At 33.7% G+C, this 23934-nt stretch overlaps 1 protein-coding gene across 1 annotated transcript in view; it reads right to left on the bottom strand.

Annotated features, from left to right (window-relative positions):
• The window catches only part of Sema2a (Semaphorin 2a), a 483298-nt gene that overhangs the window by 158180 nt on the left and 301184 nt on the right, over positions 1 to 23934 (bottom strand). Inside the window, exon 4 of the mRNA XM_073075439.1 lies at positions 17542 to 17691. Coding sequence (XP_072931540.1) covers positions 17542 to 17650 — 109 coding nt within the window. The 5' untranslated portion in view covers positions 17651 to 17691. The remainder of the gene's footprint in view (positions 1 to 17541; positions 17692 to 23934) is intronic.

The raw sequence follows: 23934 nt of genomic DNA, 5'->3' as shown, positions 1-23934 counted from the left end.
ATATAATTTCATAGAAATACATACAACTAATTGATACATCAATGCCTTTATCGTTCATTGGATTGTGACGGATAGTTTGGGTCTTAATGTTTTGATGCTTTATTACCGCTCGCAACCCAACTATCTACCGGATGACATCTTGCCTTTTGCAGATTGTTTTGCCGTCTTACGAATTTTCACTCAGGCTACGTGTCCTATACGCGAATGTAACATTCTTACCCATCACAAAAAGAGCATGACGCCGCTAAAGAAGTTTTCACTTCAAAAATAAGTTCACTGAAAAATTCAGCATGTCAGTATTTATTTATGAACCTAGTTACCTACACAAACCGTGACACATAGTTATGAAAAATACACAACACATGTCCAAAGTCCTATGAATATCGATTGATACAAAGGCATATAACAAATTGATATCTCAATGCCTTTACCGTTCATTTCATTGTAAGGGATAGTTCGGGTCTTAACGTTTTGATGCTTTATTACCGCTCGCAAACCAACTATCTTCTCCGAACCGCAGATTACTCCGTAAGTTAGATTCGTGATCGATTACCCGTAATAGAATCTAGTCTAAACTGACAATTATAGTACGAGAGAATTATTGCTGAGCAAGGATTTATCAAAAAACACTAGATAATAATTATTAGTACCTATAGCCATTGAATAATTATTTGTGTAAAGGGAGCTGTAAACACAATGTAGATAACTGGATAAACAGCCAGACTTAGAATTTATTTCGTCTCTTGCATTTCTGAGTGTAAATCAAACCTTGTAATTTCAAAATTAACATAGGTATATTTAGAAAAATATATATCTAAAGATTTCCCATTTAATTGTTATACATATAATAGTTTAGGATGTAAGGACTCTTTAAGATGTACATTAGAACAACCACCACAGACAATCTGTCTTACAGAAGCACTTTTTGCTTTTTCCTCATCGCTTACTCAATTATTATAATCTCCAACAAAGAAAATTAATCAGCATTCATGATGAAACGTAATTATCGTGTCTAAAGCTCTCATTAATTCATTATGCATGAAAGATGCATCGTATCATCGGTCAAACTATAATGGCATCTGAATCGACAGCAATTAAATGATAATGTGATTACCGTTTAATTTTCCCGCACCTCATTAAGCTGGGCAAACATGTCTTAATGATACGTGTGATTTACGCTGGAATGCATCATTAGAAAATACGTAGATAATGAAAACAAGCGCCGTAATTAAAGTTATAGAGTTGAGGATTTCCTCCTTTTTCTGTCTGTTAATATTCCGACAAACACATGAATGACAGGTCTTTATTTAAAGCACATGACTTGTGTACAACTTTAGATAGAAAAGTGGAAATCATTTAAAAGTTTGAGAATGAATTGGTGCAACGTAATATATATTTTAACAAGTGCCTACAAAGGCATAGGCATTATATTAATTACTGCCTGAAGTAAATTAATATCATCAAATTACAGAATTAGATAATTTGTTGTTGTAGACAAGTTACTATAATTTGTAGTTGTAGTTTGTAGACAATGAACGTGTCAGGCACGGGTCCATGCGGTGAAGAATATAGAATTACACTAGTGTTGTGTGCATATAAGTGAATACAAACACACAATACCGCAGTAAAATACGTTTAATGAAAGAAAGATGGTTTTCATTACAGAGAATGTGAAAGTGAGTGAACCGCTTCTGTAGCTCAACTAATATAACAAGTATTTGTAGTTTTCATACTATTCGTATATAGATTTTAAAAAGAACAGACGAAAATTGTCGTAAAATAGAATACCAATAAAACGACTGTCGCAGATTTGTTCGTATACGAACATTTTTAAAGAGAATCTTACATGAAATTGATAAAGAATAAATGATCGGCATCTACTAAGTACGCAGACCACGTCCAATTAGGTTCGCGGTGCGGGGGCTGGGCGTCCCCGAAGACTGCAATGGGCCAGATCGCCGAGACGTTTTTAGCTACAATGGATCTTAAATTTTCAAAGAATAAGTCATTTTTAAAGAGTATCAGTTTACGATCATTAGTATTAAGTTAAGATTAAAACTACTTCGCAACAATCCGCTACAAATATGTATGATGGTATATATTTTAAACCATGCAGTATGTATGATCATTAGTATTTTTGGTTTTATCTGGATACAGAGAAGTCACTCCTGGCTGATAAGTCAAGAGTATAATATTAACAACTTAGCAGGTTATGATAAGAGCGGCGCTTATACATTCCAATTGAGTTCAACCGATCTCAGATAGGACTCGTTGAAAAGTATATATATTTACCTGTGTATAAAACAATTCCCATTTTTATACATGTAGATTAAATGTAGATGGAAAATGTACAGATTCATAAAATCGTCAAATAACTTAGTTTTAAACTTTTTGGAGTCTACATTTCTGTTTGTTTATTAGTACAAAAAACACAAAATAATTTATTCAAACGCACGTAACGAAAACGTTTACGTACCTGCAAAAATTATATGTACGTTATCATTTATTCAGCTAAACCCAAAATTGGTAGGTCAGAGATCGGCTATTCGTTTTGCTTTTTATGTCACCTGTATAGATGGTCGAATAAAACCTGGATAGTAGAACCGTCCTACATTCTGGCCGAACGTATAAACTCCACAAAGTATTGCAAGCGTTAAGGAAGGTAACGAGGATCTGGTTAGGGTAAACTCGAAGTGACAGGTACTGTACTTGTACAATGTCCGAATGTACCTTTTGAGTTTTTATTGTAAACTAAAGATTCTAGTGTTCATGATTTGAATCATGATACTAGATCCATCTGATAGAATAGAACCTGTAATTGAATGCAGGATTACCAATGAACCTATTTGTAACGTAAATGTTAGAATACCTAGAATATCTCAGGATGAAAACCTCTGTGATCCAATCTAACAAGGTTAGATTAGGATTAGGTATAGATGTCAAAGTGATCTTACTTAGTGATCATCCTTATAATATTATGAACAATTTTAAAGATAAAGTTTTTCATTCATTCGGTGATCACTTGATTTCAACTAACTGAGACTGTAATTGAAATGTAGGATTTAAAAGTAAGGGAAGATAAAAATAAGAAATCCTATAATATTAATGTCTAGGGTGTCTAAAATAAGTTCTCTAAATTGCGTGACCAGTTCGTAACTAGTATTTTTACGTTAACATGAGATCAGCAGGAATAGCATGACGATGATGAACATAACTATTGCTCATGCTATTGATAAACAAAAACCGCAGGATATAAAAAATGCCAGCAATATTTTTATGAGCCACCATAAAACGTTCAGGATGCATGTTTACAATAAAAACTCCATACAAAACCGTAAATTGTCCATTCAATCGTTTTGTACGTTTAGACATAAAAACATGCAACAGAAAACTGCTATGTGTCATGATATTTTTTGTATCAAAAATACCTAATACATATTTGGTGAAATCCTATATATAATAAAGGAATAAATTATAACGTGTCTTCACATTATTGCGTTAATTTCAGATTATTATTTGAATAGTAAATCTTATTTTTGTATAATTACGAGTATATACATCCACGATAAAACATTATTATGATAGCTCTAGCTTGGCCTAGATTTCTTTTTATTGACATCTGTGTTAAAAGTTTTATAGTCACTTAATAACCATATTATATTTGAATAGAATAAGCTCTATTAGAAATTTTGACGATCCGCGTGGCGGAGCGGTCACCATATAGACAGACAGACAGAAATCCGACAGAAATTTAAATGATGAATTTAGGTAGATGTGGTTAGGTAGTGTGGGGCTGTCAGTGTAGAAAACGTTATTATAAAGGAAATACAAGTATGCTTATTTTTACAGTTGGAATGCAAACTAGCCATTAGGATTTTCGAATACCTCACATGTATTATTTATTATAATTGAAATAAAAGCCCGCGACAAATTGGGAAACCAAATAAGAAATGAAAATTCTGATGCAATTTTATCAAAGGAAGTTCTCTTAAATGATAATAAACCTAATAATAGCATCTACTTGAAAAATAAAGTATGAAAAATGTATAAAGTATTTTTCCAGTTTAGCATCTCGTATCTGCTAAGTGCATTGTTGCATTCAAATAAAAGAATATTCGAAAGAAAAGGTTTTCAGAAGGTATTCTAGCGCTGCCTTGGATGATGTCTAAAAGCAACTCAAGGTAAAGAGTTTATTTGTGTCGGTCGGAGATTAGAGGCTGCGGGCTATTTAGAGAAGAGTTGACACTTATAGCCTAATTTGTGATACTGCAAAATTATTAAAAATTTATATTAGAAAACTTTAAATCTTTTCTTATTTGAGGCATTTAGATCTGTGCTGTAAAGACTTATTTTTGGGAATTTATGCCAACGATATAAATACTTATACTCGTATTTACTGCTATGTAAGTATTTTATAAGACCGAAGTAGTAAGCGAGAAAGCGTCTACGTGATGGTAAATGGTCACTGCCTCATAGACATCTATTACCATATAGAGCGTAACTCCAAACAGGCCAGAGATTATACTGAAGTCAATTAGAGACGCTTTGGCACGCCTAAGAATTGAATAATAAAATTATGAAGATTGAGGTCATACAAGTTGAGTATATATCCTAATAGTTCCTGCATAAAATACTTCGTCGTCAACCCATTTCTGTCTCAATGCTGGGCACAGATCTGCATCTAAAGCGTTACGCTATTATATAGTACACCGCGCTGGCTAAGTGCCTATTCGTAGTTTTCACATACCTTTGAGATTTTTTAATAAAATCTCTCAGATATGCAGTTTTACTCACGATGTCTTCCGTCACCGCAAAAGCAAGTGATAATAAATTTCTAATACCCACATAACTTTGAAAAATCAGAGGTGCGTGCGCGGGTTTTGAACCTCGGACCCCTCGATCGAGTTTCAACCATCAGGCTATCACTGTCGTTAAAACTATTTAGTAACAACACATACGAAACTTTGTCTATATATTCTATATCATATACACGTAAGTAAACTTACATAGTAAATTATTAGGGCTTGCTGTAACGGTAAAATAATAACAATTCTGATTCCTAATAACATGTTTTGTAGTTTGTAACTCAGTAGCCGTCGCGGACCAAAATTATTAACGAGGATATCCAACCAAAAGCGGCTAGTCATTGGCTAGACTAGGCATTAAATAATCACGATCAGTATAACTTGGTTAAGGTCGTTTTAAGTCCTATCCACTGTAGTTTATTAATATTCATTGGTACAGAAGTTGTGGTCAACCCATTCGTTTTCGATTCCATGGTCCCCGCAGCTGTTCGATGTAGTCGAATCGATAGACTTTAAACTCCCTTAAGAACTTTTTAAACACTGTTAGACCCGTGGTTTGTCTGACCATGTTTTCCTAAGCCTTTGGAGCAAGTTATAATACTCATATAACTCTGAAAAGCTGTTTAGAAGTGAGAGTAATTCGTACCTGCGACCCCCAGATTAGGCCCAATTTCAGGCCATCGTACTATCAATGTTAAAAAAATGACAAGTCTACCAATTTGCCATATTAAGCAATATTAAGTAATATTTTACACATACAGGTCTACATAATATGAACAGTGTACACGTACCCTAAACAAGATATAAGAAATCCCCCTCATAAAGAAGATGTACCCATATCACGACTTCCTACCTGCAGATAATGTAATTACTCATGTGCTAGTCCCGAGCTCCCCTCGCCTAACTATGTTAGCTCTATAATTATGGATATTAAGGTTTGCTTATCTAAGACGTTTCAGGCAAGTAATTAAAAGAATTGTACGTAATTGTTTTGGTTACTTAAAAAAGTTTTTTCTGGCGCATCTTCTCAAAAGAGTAAGATATTTTGAAATTATAGTTGTGTTAATGGTGACGTTTAAAAAAGTTCTATAAGAACCAATTTAATTTTAAGTAAGAAATGTTCAAAAAAATTATCGTGTATCTAATATATTTTAACGTATTTTGATAGTGTCGCTTATAAGGACTCTGCGAAGTTATTAAAAGAGAGATAAACGAAAGGAAAACGCTTATTTTAAAGAAAATGAATTTTGTTTTCATACATTCTCATGAAAACAACTTTTTAATTAATTAATAATAGTCTGACGAGGATATTTTTTTAACTTATTTGCAATATATTTTTATACAACTCCATTGGTTTATCTATTAAACTGATCGGTGATAGTCGTCCGAAAATATTTGTACTAAAACTTCAATTGAAAAGTGTACAATAAAATATTTAAATATAAGTATGTACTTAGTTTTGAATTTGTTACACCTCAATTGTCAAATTCAATCATATCACGAGTTTACTCAACTATAAAATGTCCCGCAGTAAAAATTAATTTACCTATTTTTAAAGACACGCGAATTTATTTTCAAGTTTCAACTAATAATTCACCTTACAAAAATGTCTAAAATACGTTGAATCTATTTATAAATTTCACTGTAAAAACAAGTATTTTACGTTTATTCTTAAAAGTTTTGACACTCAGATTTTTATCGGGTTTAATTTACTTTTTCATGACGATGATCAAAGTGAAAAGATAGTTTATTACAGCAAAATAATTTTCAACGAGCTTATTCCCTTGTGAGTTATTTCTCATGTATCGAGAATATCAGACAGATTTTAAGAAGTTTCTTTTGAAATATTTTTTATTTGATTGATTTTTGTTCTTGAATTAAATTGCTAGTATCGTTGAATCTCAGTATTTTTTTGAATGTATTTTTTTGGAAGAGAAATAATTGAAAAGTTATTTGAACTCAAAAGTTATTAATAATACTTATTAAGCTTTTTATAATAACCTGCCTCCTGTATCAATAATATTAATATTCCATTTGTAAAATTCATATATTTTATGACTTCCGCGAAAGCGTTATTAAAAGTCAGATACAATCTGTCACTGGTTTCCAATACCTATCAGGTTCCCACGTCGCGTTAAGCATCGAAATGTAATTGAAAATGTACGCACCGAAGAGAGAACTGTGAAAGAAATCATTTTTCTACAACATTAACAACATGAGCGTTCCGAATCGCGTGTTAAGATCAAAGCAGTGATGTTTTCAACGACCCCTCTCGTTACAAAACTCATTACAAGACGCCAAATAAGAAGTCGTAAGGCAACCTTTCTTCAGAGCCCATTACGCTATGCCAAATGATATTTTTGTGTCCTTACTAAGGGCCGTTTACATGGGGCGCGCGGGTCTCACTGCAAACACGACCCGAATTTAATCTCTACCCTGCTTTATCTCGGAGCCAATGAGAAGAAAACTTTATTTTGTGCGTAAACAAGGGTAATCGACTTCTTTTTCCACACAGACGGTTTGGCTCGGCTGATATTGAAAGGTCAGTTTGCGCTGTCCGGAATACGTTAAGAGCTGTGCTACTATTGCTAGCCGCAAACCCAAATCGAATAAACTGCTTTCAGCGTACGATTCAGGAGTCTGTATTTATTTGAAGAGTATACAGTTATACACGGTACAGTTTTGTGTTGGTTAAAGTTAAATCTCTATTTAAAATTAATTTTCCAAACTAATCATAATTAGTTAGAATCACAAAGGAACACTAAAATGTACTTTGTTAAATAGCAATGAATTTTTTTTCATTAGGTTCAAACCTAGTCAACAAATTTTAATACAAAACCGACGAAGAAATTAGTAATACTCGTAATAAGTAAATATTTACGATTAATGTTTTTTTTTAAATTGACATAAATGTATTAAAATCTTTTTATTTCTTATTTAAGTATAAATAGGGAAAATCCTAAAATTTTACTTTAAATCTTTTCAGTAAAAAGTCACGAAATGGACATTTATTATAATTTACATTTGTAATCGTAACATTCATTTACTTATGTTAATTTTTATAAATCCCTTAACACTTATGTTATCGTTGCTACTAAAAGATAACATTAATGGGGAGTTTACAAAGAGGTTTAAAGATTACATTTTCCGGTTAAAGTATTTATGATAATACCTTTTGATAAATGCTATGAAGTTGTATTTTAATCAACTTTATAATTATGCCTTTTCTAATTATTTTTGAAACATAAAAATGGAGACCCGTACACTAACTTTATAATCACATACGTAACTAAATCTAGTTTTAGCATATTACAAAAAGCGTTCTAATTTAGCCCTAAAGGCTACCAACGCGTCTGTGGCTGACCTCAGGTAGGAATATATCTGGGGTTAAATGCATATATTATGTATCTATATGGACGTATGTATATGCAGTGGTCATATAATGACAGGTGGACTGCATGCAAAAGAGTTCTCCTCCGAAGTCGGCCATGCATTGGCGACTCCTCTGGTGTTGCAAATGTCCATAGGCGACTGTGACTGCTTTCCACCAGGTATCACGTCTGCCTTATCGTTAGGTATAAATATAAAAAAGAAAGCTTGTTTGCCACTCCTAAATTATAAAAAAAATAACTGCTTCCCGATGATATTAAATAACCAACTGAAACCGTATTTTCAACATAAGAAAATTATTATCAATGGAAATAAACACGCAAAAGTAGGTAATTCATAAGTCTTCCTACAACTGCTAATATTTCAAGATCGAGAGGAAAATATCGAATTTCCAAAACGTATTTATTTTAGGAAGGCCCATACATGCTTGGTAAGTTTGGCATGTACAATTAACGTGGATAAAAGCGGAATATATTTTTATTTTGAAGTAAATAATAAAATTAATTTCTAACATGCTATGGAGTTTTACTATTTCTCATAATGAAGTAGGATTTTTTATTTTAAAAACTTTTATTTTATAAACGCCTATAAGGAATTCCATAGCTAGCTTTAAGTTATGTTACAACCGAGATTAACTTACCGTGCTTATCAAATCATTGGATGTGTGCATAAAATTTATTCACTAGGGGTCACCCATTCTTCTGATAGCGTTGCTAGACTTTTAGCTGCAGCATACAGAACATTTCATCTACTATATATCAACAAAATTATCCACCTTTCTTCCGCTATTATTCCGTGTAAAACCATAATATATAAGCAAGTCAGATGAATCACAGAGCTGAAGACATATGATTTGTTTTTTGCCATGTTTAACGACGTTATTACGGAAAAAATGCTTTGAATACACGTAAGAGGCCTTAGAGATTACAACGGATAAGTCAGCAACGCTATTTAATAAACGTGTTCCTTATATATTTTGGGCTTGAAGCAAGACATTTTTTCTCGCAATCCCGTGAGGATTTAAGCTTAACAACGTGTTCATTTTGTTCGGTGCGTCCAATAGATGTTTTGAAGGCGTTGACGCTATAAATTGGAAAGGATAATATAAATAGGCCGAGTAAATTGACTCGGCGTCGCTTATTCACTGAGAGTTTGCGTATTGGTATTTAAACGTTTTCGCTCAAATGGGGAAGCACCACTGCCACATTTGTTTGCCACACGTGAGTGTGAGAGTAGTCCTGCATTTCAGTGGAAGTTTGTGGATGCCTGCTCACTTGTAAGGTGGTAGAACCCTTTGTGGTTCGACTCCGGCGGCACCAACACCACACCTATTTCTACCTAATAACAGAAGTGTTAGGCGCTGCTGTGTTCCGTTTTGAAAGGTGTGGTAAGGGAGACATACTTTTCCGAGGCGTTCCAGCTTAGTCCTCAGGGGTAGCGGCGCATCTGTGGCCGACCTCACGTAAGACTATCTAATCCTATCTAGGGTTGATTACAGATGTCCATTTTCGGCAATAGCCACTTACCATCATGTGGACTGCATGGTCGTCTACTACTCCTATGTTATAAAAGTGAATATGACGCCAACATCTTAATCCTCGAGAGGGGTAACGCGGCTGTAATCAGCTTCAGATTGAAAATTTAGGCAGTGGCTGATTATATCATCTGCAAAGATATGGTTCTCTTTCTATGGGTCTATGTCTATGACAGTTATTCTTTTTTGTCTTTCCGTTATATTTCATTTGTGTTGCAATTTATCCGAATAAAAATGTTTCTTTCCTTCTTTCTTTCTTTCTTATACGTTATGTTCATTTTCTATTTCAATGTTTTAAAAAATAGTCGGAATAAATTGACTTTGCGACGCTTATTCACTAAGTTGTTTGCATATTTATATTAAACGTTATATGTACTGGCATATCAAGCGAGCGCCTGAACTGTATATTGAATATCGGAAACGTATTTTGGGTTTGAAATGAGATCTCTTGCTATTGTTTTAGAAGGGGACCTCCTTGATCTTTTGGTTTGAACTTTGACGGCTAATTTCCTTTGTTGTTTTTTCGAGACGTGAAATGAGAGATTTCCGTATATGTTCCTCTTTGTTTAGGGAAACAAAACGGGATTTTTATATTTTTGTTAAGTTTATTGACGATAAAAAGAGCAAATTATTTGTGTGGTTCGTTCACAGTTTAAGTACAGACATTATGCTTTACTTAGCAAGTTTATGATCAAATAACTCAATGTTTAAGTTTCTTAAATTTTTGTTGCGTTAATAATAAAATACCTAATAGCATTTACATTACTTTACAAAAAGTAGCAAGTCTCTTGAGGCTTGTTGAATATCAATGAATTGGAAAGCCGCTGGGATTTTATAGGTACAATTTGATTTTTTAGTGACTGCCAGGAGCAAAAAAGTATTTTAACTGACTCTTTAATGATTTTAATTCAATTGAATATCAATTCTTTATGAAGAAATTATTTCTGAGTCTTCGCATAACCGTTTTTTTAATTTACTTTTTTTTGCCTGATTTAATTTTTGTACATCACTGAGAGGTAAAATTTTCTTTGAATTTGAAAAATTTTGTTAATTCATGAACAATAAATGATAATATTTTCTATCAAGATATTCGAAAAAAATCGAATACCTAATTCATTACCGATAAATAAAAATATTATAAAAGCGTTCGACCACATTATAATACTAATTAGCCTCATGTTGCTTATTGCGGAAATCCAATCAAAATAAAAGTAAACGAGACGGTTACATGCATTGTCCTGACAGAGAATAACAGCTATTTGTGTAAACGACGTTAATCATCGTAGCTCGTGGCGTCTCTGGAGACTTGAGACTTCTTTCCCCTAAACAGTAGATTTCCCTTCATTTCCTCAAGGACATTTTTGTTTCCGAGTCTTCAATAAAACAAAAATGTTATCAAATAATAACATTTCGTCTAACATTACCTAGATAATTTAATTCCCAGAATGTATTAGGGTAGCGCTGAATGATATATAATATTAATATGTTGTGATCTCTAGCGTAATGTCTATGTGAAGTTTCGGCTTCAAATTCATAGAACTGTTTTCAGGTTTCCGTATCTAACGGGTTAAAACTGGACCCCATTACAAAGCCTCCGCTGTCTGCACGTCTCTCACAGGGTGCTATCTATTGGACCGCAATAGACACTTATTTGTGTATTAATGTGGTAGCTATAAAAATAAACAATAAAATTAAAAAGTGAAAAATTTGGGAGTCCTCTTGTAAAACCAGTATCTCTTAGTCCTCTTACTACAATAATATCGTTTTGATTAATGTATATTAAGTTTGGCGTCTAATAAATTTGACGTTAGAGGGTCGTTACTCGTCGTCTTGACGTTATAGGTACATAATGTATGTACGTATAATAGAACGTAAGTAAACTTTCATAGATTTCAGGTATAACTTAAAATAATAAGCTGTATTTTGAATTATAATATAGTTTTTATAAAAAAATACTTAGTAAAAGTAAATAAAACTGCAGAGTTGGGGGGCACTTTTGCAGAAATCGTGTTACTTATTCCAGTCAATCGGGCGTTGAGTTCGCGTCATTTGTTTTAGTGTCACAAATCGTTCCCCGCCCCGGGGCCGCGATGGCAAACAAAAACAGAGTGTTTCTAAATAAACGTACTTTTTAAACCCGAAACGTCAACCCCAGCTACATTCGCCGACGAAAATAAACGGCCGCAAACGAAAGCAGAGCATTGCTTAGTTGAGGACTGCAATTTCCATATCTACGCTTTATAGATGAGTAAAATAAATAGATAGACTCCTAACAAGAAAGTGTGACCAGTTATGAGAATTGAAATTGTTGCATAAATAAAGTTTCGCCACGTCCCCTTGTTAAAATATCTCTAAAATGTTTGAAATACTTATTTATTAATTATGTTAATTATTAGTTATTTATACGTACATTTTCTCTAAAAATATGTTTTTTTGTCAATAATTCAAAAATAACTTATAACTCAGCTTTTCGTGGCTTGATCCAATTCAAGGCGGCGAAGTATCTTTCTATTTCACTTATCAAAGTATCTACGCCAAAAATTAGTTTCGAAGCGCAAAAGTCAAGTGGCCGTATCTTTTATGTGAAAACCCAATATCAATTTAAAACAATGTAACTGAAATGTAATGGCGTAGCGCGAAATTACGTTCTACAATACAGACGTAATTAAACCGTTAAAATCAAGTTTCGTCGTAAAAGTTAAGTAAGAGGAGTTTCGAGCAAGTTTCACGAGTTTTTATATATTTCCGTTTTATATGCAAAGTTCTTTTTCATTCGTCTATTTAAGTAATAAATGAAAGTTATGGGTGCTGCATTAAATTTACCGTACTGTACAGCTACTATAAAATGTGTAATGAATAAACCATAAAAATATACGAATAAATCACGAATCAACACAAATACTAGAATATATTAAGTTTCAAATTATTTTAAATAAATTTTATTGGTTTCTCTAATTACATCAGTCCTCAATCAGAAACGTATCTAGTTGTTATATCAAATTTTCTTAATTGATTTAATTTCAGTGCTGTTTTGATAGGGAAAATAAAAAAAAGTACGAGGTACACAAGTTCAAAATTTTGTATATCTTTGAGTTTTTATCTTTGATCGTGTTTCTTGCTTCGTGTGTTACTAAGAAGTCTTTTACATTTTCTCATTTACGTGGTAAGCTGTAGTAAATGTTAATAAAATAAACATTTTGATAAATTCTACATTTAATATACTGTAATATGATTAGTGAGGTTTGTTTTACAAAACTGTATACCCCTGAACATCCTATAGATATCACGGCACAATGCACAAACCGGCTGACAATGTCAGGCATGAGTACCGGCTATTTGTCGCAAACATGCTGCCATCTATACTTTTAATTGGCGGCTATAGATCCAGTGACCCGGGGCCAGACGTGTTGATGTGTGGAACAAGTTCATGCGGCAATGCACGCTTGTTCATTCGTTTTATTCGTAATATATTTCTGTATAATGAATATTGGTATGTAGCATAGGAAACGAGCAATATTTTTGTCATATTGAGATGAAAGTATAGTTACTGTTGTATCAGTCAGTTATGTAAATTCGAAATTGTATATATGAAAAAATCGAAGCAGATCCACGAAATCGGGACAATAAGTAATTTTATGATGTAGGCATTTACTTTGAAATGCTTTTTTGATAATGCGTTGAATATTTGTATTATATCGTATCGAAGTGACCGAACGCGAGAAACAGCCGGTTTAGATATAAACACGAAAACATTATATCAATATACCCATTTACGTTCAGTACGCGCAATCGTACTTTCCTAATTTATTGCAAACAAGCTACCCTATACTTTTAATTGGCGGCTATAGATCCACTGACCCGGGCACGGTGATGTGTGGGACAAGTTCGTGCGTTCAACGCACGCGGACCCATTCGTTTCGGTGAAATATTTGACTTCGCTTACTAAAAATACCGAGCGAATAGTGCGAACTAAACTCTCACTATTGCTTTAAAAGTTTTTTGTCAATGTGTTAAATATTTCTATTATTTTTTATCATAGTCGACGCGAACGTAGTCGCGGGCAACAGTGATTAATACATACATAAAAACACGAAAACATTACATCAATACACACATTTACGTTCAGTACGCTCAATCGTAGTACTTTCCTAATTTATAGCAAACAAGCTACCCTATACTTTTAATTGGCGGCTATAGATCCACTGACCCGGGCACGGTGATGTGTGGGACAAGTTCGTGCGTTCAACGCACGCGGACCCATTCGTTTCGGTGAAATATTTGACTTCGCTTACTAAAAATACCGAGCGAATAGTGCGAACTAAACCCCCACTATTGCTTTACAAGTTTCTTGTCAATAAATTCATTTCAACTGTCGGTAACGGATGGCGCGTATTCAAAGCTTAACTTTCCGGAATTTCACGTTTGATTTATGCTTCTGGATATAATGTTGGTTATACAATAGAGATGTACTGCTATATTATTCGGTACAATTCTGTGTTTAGTGTTTATTCATTTCTGTTAATTACAGAATTAACGTAACGGTACATTCATAAGTAGTCGACTGATTCGCAGAGAAGCTGGATAATGCTTCAGGCTTTCCCAAATTAGAGAAGAGACCTTTGCCCAGCAGAGGTCGTTGTTCCACTGTCCCTCTCAGAATAAGAAAGTCCGACCGATGCATAGTTGGTAGATGGAAGGATGCTCAACAGTGGGACACATAAAAGTGTTACAGATATGCAAAGGTGAAACAAGGTGTAAAAAATTATAGGGACCATTATGTATTTCCGTAATGATTATGGCGATACAGCATATATAATTATTGATTATATAAAATAGAAAAAGTAATAATGATTACGGAAAAAGGATAAACCCACTGATATTTTTACAGAAACTTCTCAGTTGAGGTTGCGTTCCGATCCGGTAGTAAGAAAAATTTTGTAACTGACATTTGTAAGCACCTCCGCGGGCCTATACAAATTAAATATATTACAATTCATTTCATTAACAGAAATGTTTACATAATTATTCATTAATAAGTCATGCAAAGAATAATGTATTGCAACTTGGACCACCGCGTCGTTTGTGGCGTCTGTTTCAAACTGTTTTTGATTTGTTTTGCGTCCCTACTTACATTGAATAAATCGTTAATTAAAGAGAACGCTTCTATCTGTTACAAAGTGAATGTACAAACGACTTATAACAATGTTACGTGTGTTTGTGAACGAATGTTGTTATCTGTTTTTATGCCGACGTATGTATTGGATGGCTCGTGGTTGTGATCGTGTTGTCGACCACGATCCATGTAATATAGAAGAATTATCGGAATATATGACGGTTGGGATAACTTGTCATAACATAAAAAGTCAACGTTAGTGAATACCAGGAACAACTATGGTTCGACTAACGACTTACAACCGTCAGATCTATTGTGTGAAGCAGTTCTGCATTTCGGTGGAAGGGCCTCACCCTTAAAGATTGACTTACTTATATGACAGGCAACCTTAATCCTTAAGAGCGACAAATTGTCTGTGATTGACTTCGGGTAAAACCTACTGTATATGAATTTGGTCACACGTATCCAAATGCGGCGGTGATCACCCACCTTGGTGGATTTCAAGCTCTTTGCTACTGCAATGTTAATGTTAAGGTTTTATATCTTATACATAAAATTCTTGTGTCACAATGTTAGTTACCGTACTCCTCTGAAACGGCTGTAACGATGTTCACCAAATTTTATATGCATATTCAGTAGGTCTGAGAATGGGCTACTATCTATTTTTCATACCCTTAAGTGATAAGGGTTGTTCACCGTTAACATTTTTTTATTTATATGGCAACACAACGTTTGCCGGGTCAGCTAGTAATTTTATAATTTGTCTACATTTGAGATGCAAGAAAGTATGTGGTAATAAGAAAGATGTTTAAGCATATGAAATAAATAAATAAACAGAATGGTTCTTAAGTACTTACCCTTTGTAAGCTCACTGTGCGCTTTTGCATTTGGTCTAAGTCACTTAGACTGTATTTTTTACAATCTTATAAGCATTTTATACTAGCAGATTTTTAAAGGAGCATGCATTTTAAATCTTAATAAACCAAAAATCTTAATAAGAGAAAAATAAGTAGCAACAGCGAATTTTACAATGTTTTATTTGATAATTTTATAAAAACCAAGATTTGAAATAATTTCAGGTAAATATTAGGTACATTGCGTCTCAGAAATAATTAATTTATTAAATATTAATTTTAACTTTAATTGAATTTTCCTTTACACAATTTATATTAATTTTAACCGTTGTATTACGAAAACAAAAATGTGTCCTATGCAAATGTCAAATAATGGAGTCGAACCCATTTTCCTCTCAAGTTTTAATTATTGCCTGGCTCACTTCCAGAGAAGCCCAACAACGGAGAACAATTCCGAATCCATTCAATTATTCAAACTTTTAATTAATATTAATAGGAGCTCTCACTTTCAAAAGAAAGAAAACTGAAGGCAGATAAAAACTCCTTAGAAATCCGCGTTATTCGCAGCTGTGGACTGTAAATTAATGTGAATACAATAAAGCCTTCGGTTGCCTTCTCCCGAAAATAGACAGTGAGGAGCCGCGAGTGAAAATTAATTTCAAATGGTTATTAGTGGTTCCTGGACAATAGCATGCCGGTGTGGGTGAATGACTCTTAGCCTGTGTTCAGATAAGACGCGATGAAACTATCACGCGCGAGTAGACGAGATAATGCTTCATACACTGATTTGAATACATCTGTCAATTTTCATTTATTACGATTTGCGGTATTTTTTTTTTAATTCACGCAAAATAAAAATAACAATAACAATTACATTTCAGTAATATGACAGTGCTTAAAATAACCGCACGGCAAAGTGAGTACCTAAATATTTTAATTAAAAAACATGTAAACTGAAAGACCACTAAACTTCAATTAGAAAATTATTGACAATGTATTGAAATAAAATACTTTGGTAATATATTATTTTATACCGAGGTATATAATCACAGTTGATATATTTTATACGAAGTAATAAAAATACTTTATGCATCACGCGATAACATCGCTTGTGGTCTATCTCCCACAATGGGACATTTGACAATAAAAATCACGACAAGAGAGATAGGAAATTAAACGAAACTAAAACGAAGCATATCAAGGGGAGGAAGGGCTCCCCTTCAACGCTTCGACTTCAAAAAATGTAAATCAAGAACGGACGCTCGATTCTGTTTACCTCTGTGAGCGACAGGTCAAAAAGTGGCTCTTTTGTTTCTGATGTGTTTTATTTTTCATAACGAACATAGTTGGCAGATAAAAAACGGCGAAGTTTTGACGGCTTTCATTTTAAGTAACTTTTTTATCGGCTATACCGACATCGGCCTATTAATAACGCATTCTAGAGAATTTTCCTTGCAAAGTTAGCAAAGGAAAAGTAAAAGCAGGTAGAAAGGTTTGAACAAGGTATGGTTTTTGAATAAGGTATTAAGTTCCCTTTGTAGCTTTATTTTTTCTGATAGCACTAAGAAAGTGATGGAAATTAAGTACCATCTTTATTATGAAATATAATACCTATATAGTTTCATACGTTGGTATATGGGTACATTGCTTTAAACTAAGTTTAAACCAATATTATACACTCAATGATGTATCCTGATATTACCCATGTTTCGAAAAAAAAATATTTTCCTTTATCGTCCTTAAATCTTAAAAAATACTTGGCTAGTTAAATTATAATTTTAAAAACTTGGCGAAATAGGGCATTTTCACATTTTACTGGTAAAATATACTTATAAATAGACTTACCTTTAGGTAGAGGTTCAATAACAATTTTCACGGCGTTGACCGCAACCAATCCCAAGAAAATCCAGAGGAGAGTCATAGTGCTTCGCATTCCTTGCATAATGTCATCCATTTTGACTACTTAATCTATATTTCAAACATTCTTTGTGTAATCTGAAACAAAGAAAAAAAGTCAATTAACTTTATTGAAAGGACCACACCACAAATACAAGACAGTATATTTTTTGTAAGGTTAAAGTATTAAACGAAAAGCCTAGCGATAAAGCAGAAGTGCTACCTGATGGAAAGTAGTCAACGTCGCCTATGGATATTTGCAACACCCGAGGAGTCGTCAATGCATCGCCGGCTTTGAAGGAGAGCTCTTTTTTAACCTTTTTTTAAGAACCATAGCACTGTGGGTATGCCTCTGTATTCAACTCTATACTTATAATATAATTGGGGTTCCTAAAGTCGCTATCTAAAGATAAGTACAACGATACGTTGCTACTCCTGAAGTCACCTCACATATAAATCAGCTGTGTTGGTATCATAAACCCAGACTCAGAAAAGAAATAAGTCATCTCAGTTATTAGTGTCGATTTACCTAGAACTCTTTTCATGACAGACAAGTGAAGTTATATGTTATGATTTGCACATACATTTCACAAACATATATTATTTACATATACTCGTACATACGTAGAATTACTAATATTACAAATTCATTTGAATAAACATATCAATAGTCCAATTTATGCATTTATGTCAAATGTTAGGTACTGCATAATTATAATACTGCAAACACAATGTGTTGAATCAGTACATTATAATTAAATCATGAATATTTCATAAGTATATGGAGCGGATATTATTTGACAAAAGTTCAATATAATTTTTAAAGCCGATCCCTCAACTTTTAGAATCCGACTTCCTCTAACATCTTAAGCCTTTGCATTTATGAATAATAACTGAAAAAGTTAAACTCGCAAATCCACTTCCGCCTGAATTTTATAGAATTTGAAAGATAAATCGCTAAAAGAAGTTATTTTTAGATCAGAGGCATTTTTGGTAGAGTTCGTGAGATTTGATATCATTTTAATTGGATTTGAATCGCTTATTATATCAACCTCAATAGTAATCTTGTTAGCTCTGAGGTAAAAAATGTTTAGCTTTATCTCGAAATATATGCATTAAGCTGCTTAGTTCAAATATATTGAGGCTGGTCTCCAGTGCCACGAATATTTCACCTACTTCTATTTAATAATGACATTGTTCGGTGCTACTGTGTTTAAAGTGATGGCATTAAAGTGATGGCATTAAAATGATGGCATTAAAAAAAGAGAATAATTATTATTAAAAAAAAAGACAAACCCACTGAGTTTCTTACCGGATCTTCTCAGTAGAGGTCGCGTTCCGATCCGGTAGTAGTTTAAGAAAAATATTGTACCTGACAATTTGTAAGTGCCGTCGTTGGCCTATACAAAAATAAATATATTTCATTTCATTTCATTTCAAAGGGTGTGGTAAGCAAGACATAATTCGGGACGTCCCAACTTAGTCCTCATTGGTAGCAAAGCGTCCGTAGAACTCTATTCATAACGTTGGTCGATAGTAGATATCAGGCTAAGTAAACAAAGATATAACTATTTATTTACTACCTACTTTTGATAAATAATATAATGCCTTTTTATTTATTAGAAATACTAAGCGAGTATTCAACAATTTCATTACTATTAAAATTATGAAAGTTGCGAATGTTCAGGAATGGTCGCGCTTACGACGACAAGTTTAAAATGCCTTCGGAAGCGAAAATATTTAATAACAGCCATAAAGCTACTCGTATTTATCTTGATACAAGGTAAATAAGATTGGTTTATATTAAAGTCAATTAAATAAAAACATGATAATGATAATGTTATAAATATAAAGGTGAACTAAATCATCCCCATGATGAACAAATGCCAAATGTTGTTGAATGTAAATTTTAAGCATGTTTCTTCAGGATATTATAAAACCGACTAAAGTTAAGGCACTGGGCTCCATATCTCACTGATAGTACAATTACATATATATTTTTAAACCGAGGTTATATTTTTTTGTAAAATTTAATTTCATGTAGGAGATAGGAGGCATTAAAACAGACACATAATATTAAAATGGTTCTTAAAAAAAAATTATGAATATACATACGAAGGTTTCAATACGCAAAAGATATTGGTTCATTTCCAGATCGACATTTCCAGCACTACATGAACTAAACACGTCATTACAATTCCCTCGAAATACCCAGCACTAGTTTCGCAATAACTCTTTCAATCTTCGGTTACTCAATAGCATCCTTTGAGTTTCATTTCGTGTCAACGAATCTGATGGTCGCTGCCTCCCTTTTAGTTCTTTGCTTAGAAAGCAAAAAAGCACCCCCTATTGGATCAATCGTTTGTCCGCCGTTCGGTTTTGCCTTATAACTCGACCCTTTCCTCTCTTTAGTGAGTTCAAATTAAGTGCCAGTGCGTAAAAGTAAAAGGCTTTCGACCTTAAATTTAAATTAATTATTCCTTTACAGACAATCTAAGATGACTTTTGAACTAAAAAGGTTTTGATTTGAATTAAGCTTTAATAATATAAGGTACATGATTAATATCTTTTTTTGTGAAATAAGTAATTTATAAATATAGAATTATGCTCGTCTTGGGGGGGCACTTCTGTGCCCCCAGAACTTTCTACGACCACAAAATAAAATGAATAAGCCAACTACTAGTAGTCCCATTTCTTGATCATTTTTCACAATTAAAGAAGTCTGTGAATTGAAGTTCCAGTGTAAGTTGGTTTTAACTATTTTAAAACCTCTTAAGTCTCAATAACATATAGTTTTTTGTTGTGTCTATCATAATCTATGTGTAGTAATGCGGACACAAATTAATCCTTTAAGCATTAACGGAATATTTTAAATTTCTTTCACCAACGTTTTCGAAACGAATAGAAAACTGTCATGACATCTTATTAAGGTGCGCACTTCTACCAAAATGATGGTTAGTTAGTGGCAGGAAATTTTCTGTACATTTTAATTTAAGATTTTGAGGAGTGAGGATGGACGAGGCATTCATTCACGTTGAAGGTGCGAGTGTACAAGGAGGCGTTCTAATTACGGCGGGAGGCGTGGCCACCGGGTCGATACCTGATTAAAGCACCAGAGATTCTTCTATGAGCCCGACGGTATTTCGGATTTGGCCGAGAGGTAGTTAGGTAGAGGCTAGCTTGAGTGTGTTTTTATTTTGTAACAGCTGCAGCGAAACTGAGTCACTATACTATTTCCATTTCTTTATTTTCTCGATGGCAGATCGACGCCCATGTAATTTTGTGTTGTTTACGTTAAAATGTCACACAGATAATACTGTACTTTATGGGCAGGTAGTGATGGGCTACACATAATGATTACTATAGGAGCTATAACGATAAACGTAACACGATAACAGACCCGTTTTTTTTTACAAAATGTAAGAAACTAAACCACTGCCGGATAATTTTGTCCAAATTTATTAACTATAATATTATATTGCATATACTTATAATATTATAATTCATTACAAGATGTTACACGTATAAATTTTTGATTGATAATGCCTACTTTCTTAAAATTTTCGAAGCTTTTAAGAAAATAAGCAGGTTTTAGTCAGTAAATTGTTTTATTTTTCTTACAGCGTAAACCTTGTTGTATTTGTTTCCTGTTCAAAATACATATAATAAATATATCGACATCATTGCCTATTTGGTCACAACACTACAAAGAAATGTTATCGAGAAAATAAAGAAATGGAAATAGTATAATTTCGATAATATTTCTTAACACGTTAGCTGCGGAACGCGGCTTAAAACACCTCGTCCATGTCTGGTCGTTATAGCGGTAAGAAAAAACTTTAACTTCTCTGTGGTGCGAGAGGCATAACTTCCGTCTGGTTCAGTGTAGGAGAGTGATAACTATATGTTTGTGATGTGCTACTGATTCCTAGTTCTATGGTACACCAACCTAATGTCGGGTTTGTTAGACCTCGTACCGCACTGAACAAATAATAATGCTAACACAGTGCGGAACGAGGTTGGGAACGCCTCGTTTCCCCACGCACCTCGTACCGCACCCCACGCTAGCTTCACGTGGTTAGTGTTGTGCAACGCAGTCGAGGCTGCGTAGCGACGAAGTAGGACCGCTGTCTTTATGTTGAAAATTATCATGTCGAAACGTTGCCGAAAAAAGTTGATCATGGAGGAAGATGAAGAAAAACCGGTTGAAAAATCTGAGCCAGAATCAGAATACAGGAAGATATTTCAAAAACAGGTAAGTCACAAATATACTCTGTCTAGGTGAAAGTCCAGTAGTGAGACTTGGCAGGCTAGGCGTATATCCGTATAGTAAGAAATTACATTATAGATAATTACGTTTCCTGTTATGGTTCAAACAAAAGTTAAGTAGCTACATTATTGATATAGGAAACGTAGGCAAAATCGTTACCGAGTATTCCGATTACTCTTTACCCTAATCTACTCGCTCCTACTTTTCAGAATCCACTGCAAAGAAAGCACATCATCTCGATAAGGGTCTAAAGAAGAAGAGATGTGTCGGATGCTACGAAAAACTCCGCACATTCTTGACATGTCGTGAGGCAGACAAAAAAACAAAAAAAAAATCTCACGGAATGCACTGTTTGCAAAAAACCTTATTGTCTGAAATGTTTCAATGAAATACATCCATAACTTTTCCCCTTTTTGTATTCATTCTGTCCATAACGTTGATAAATAAAAACAATAAAATAAAATCGATATTTATTTTCCCATCACTAAATTATATGGAAACCTGCCATTTTTCAGTGCGGTCCGAGGTGCATTAGACCCACATTTTATTTTACCCATAGAATCTAAAGTAACGAATTTAACCAAGGGCGGCGGCAGTTTTAGGTTAATCAACTCATTGTTAATAATAATCAAGACAAAAGCCGTCGATTTTGTCTTATTTGGCGCCAAAAAAAGGATTTTAGTCTCCTTCGGGCGGTGGGATTTAACACGCCTCGTGCCGCCACAATGTCGGATATAGGACGAGGTTTAAAACAACTCGTAACGCAGTAATGGAAAGTACAGAAAAATCTGTGCCGCAGGGAACGTGTTAATTCATCGACTTAACTTACGAAATTATTTCGTGACATGTAAAATTAAAGGTGAATCAAGAGGACTGCTATGGGTCTACTATAGATAGAGAGCAGGGTATAATATGCAAAATGCATGGAATCTGACGAAGAAGTGTTTATTGAGTCAAGCCTGTTTTTTGTGGACTCGAGGAATAATGGATGGAATCGATGTCACAATCACATAATACGAAAATAAAATTCAAAGTATGCCTTGCATCTAAAACTCCACATAAAGTGTCTGTAGAAGAACGCTCTGTGCGTATTGGTAGACATACCTTTAAGATTTTTTTTTATAAATCTCTCAGGTATGCCGGTTTCCTCGCGATGTTTTCTTTCACCGTTTAAGCAAGAGATAATTAATTTCTAATACGCACATAAATTTGAAAATCAGAGGTGCGTGCCTGGGATTAGAACCTCGGACGGATTGATCGAGAGGCCGCGTTTCTTAACCACTAGACTATCACTGCTGGTGTATGTATTGTACCTTATACTTGCGGCATCATAATTTTCATTAATATAAGCCTTGCGTATCACGCCCCATATTCCCATTTTAATTAGAAAGTTTTAGCGATACAATATAAAATCTAGCATAGCGGGAAAACAGGCAAAAAGTCTTATGTCTAGGCGTCGCGGCATTCATTATTTATGAGTATGATAACGAGTGTAAAACTGAATACTGTCTAAATAGCTTCATAGAATTTACTCCTTAAATTTCAAGTAAAATTTCATAATGCATTTTAGGGTAATATATTTTCGTGATAGTATTTCTACGTGAATGCTAATATAACTTTATCACCGTCTTGTAAGTTTGATGTATTGTTCTTTTCATTTTTAATATAAAAAAATGTTAAAGGATATTATAAAATGTTTTTTTCGGAAAGTTTAATTTCAAATGCTAAGTGTTTGTTGCATTTATATGTTTGCCAGTAGTTGTAGATATTTAATAGTTAACTTTAAATTTAATCTAAACTAATATTACAAAGAGGAAATCTTTGTTTGTTTGGTTGTAATGAATAGGCTCAAAAACTACTGGACCGATTTTGAAAATTCTTTCACCATTCGAAAGCTACATTATCCCCGAGTAACATAGGCTATATTTCATATGAAATATATTTGATAAATAGATTTTGAGGCGGTAAAAGTTTGCCGGGTCAGCTAGTAAATAATATACTCCTATTTTGTCTATTACGATACCATAACTACGCTTAGTTACAGATCAATGTCTAAATCACACTTTTTAGTA

Source organism: Epargyreus clarus, unplaced genomic scaffold, assembly GCF_041222505.1.
Source record: "Epargyreus clarus isolate Ecla_fem2 unplaced genomic scaffold, WU_Ecla_fem_2.2 ptg000001l, whole genome shotgun sequence".
Lineage (NCBI taxonomy): Eukaryota > Metazoa > Arthropoda > Insecta > Lepidoptera > Hesperiidae > Epargyreus > Epargyreus clarus.
This window is presented reverse-complemented; position numbering and strand designations above follow the sequence as displayed.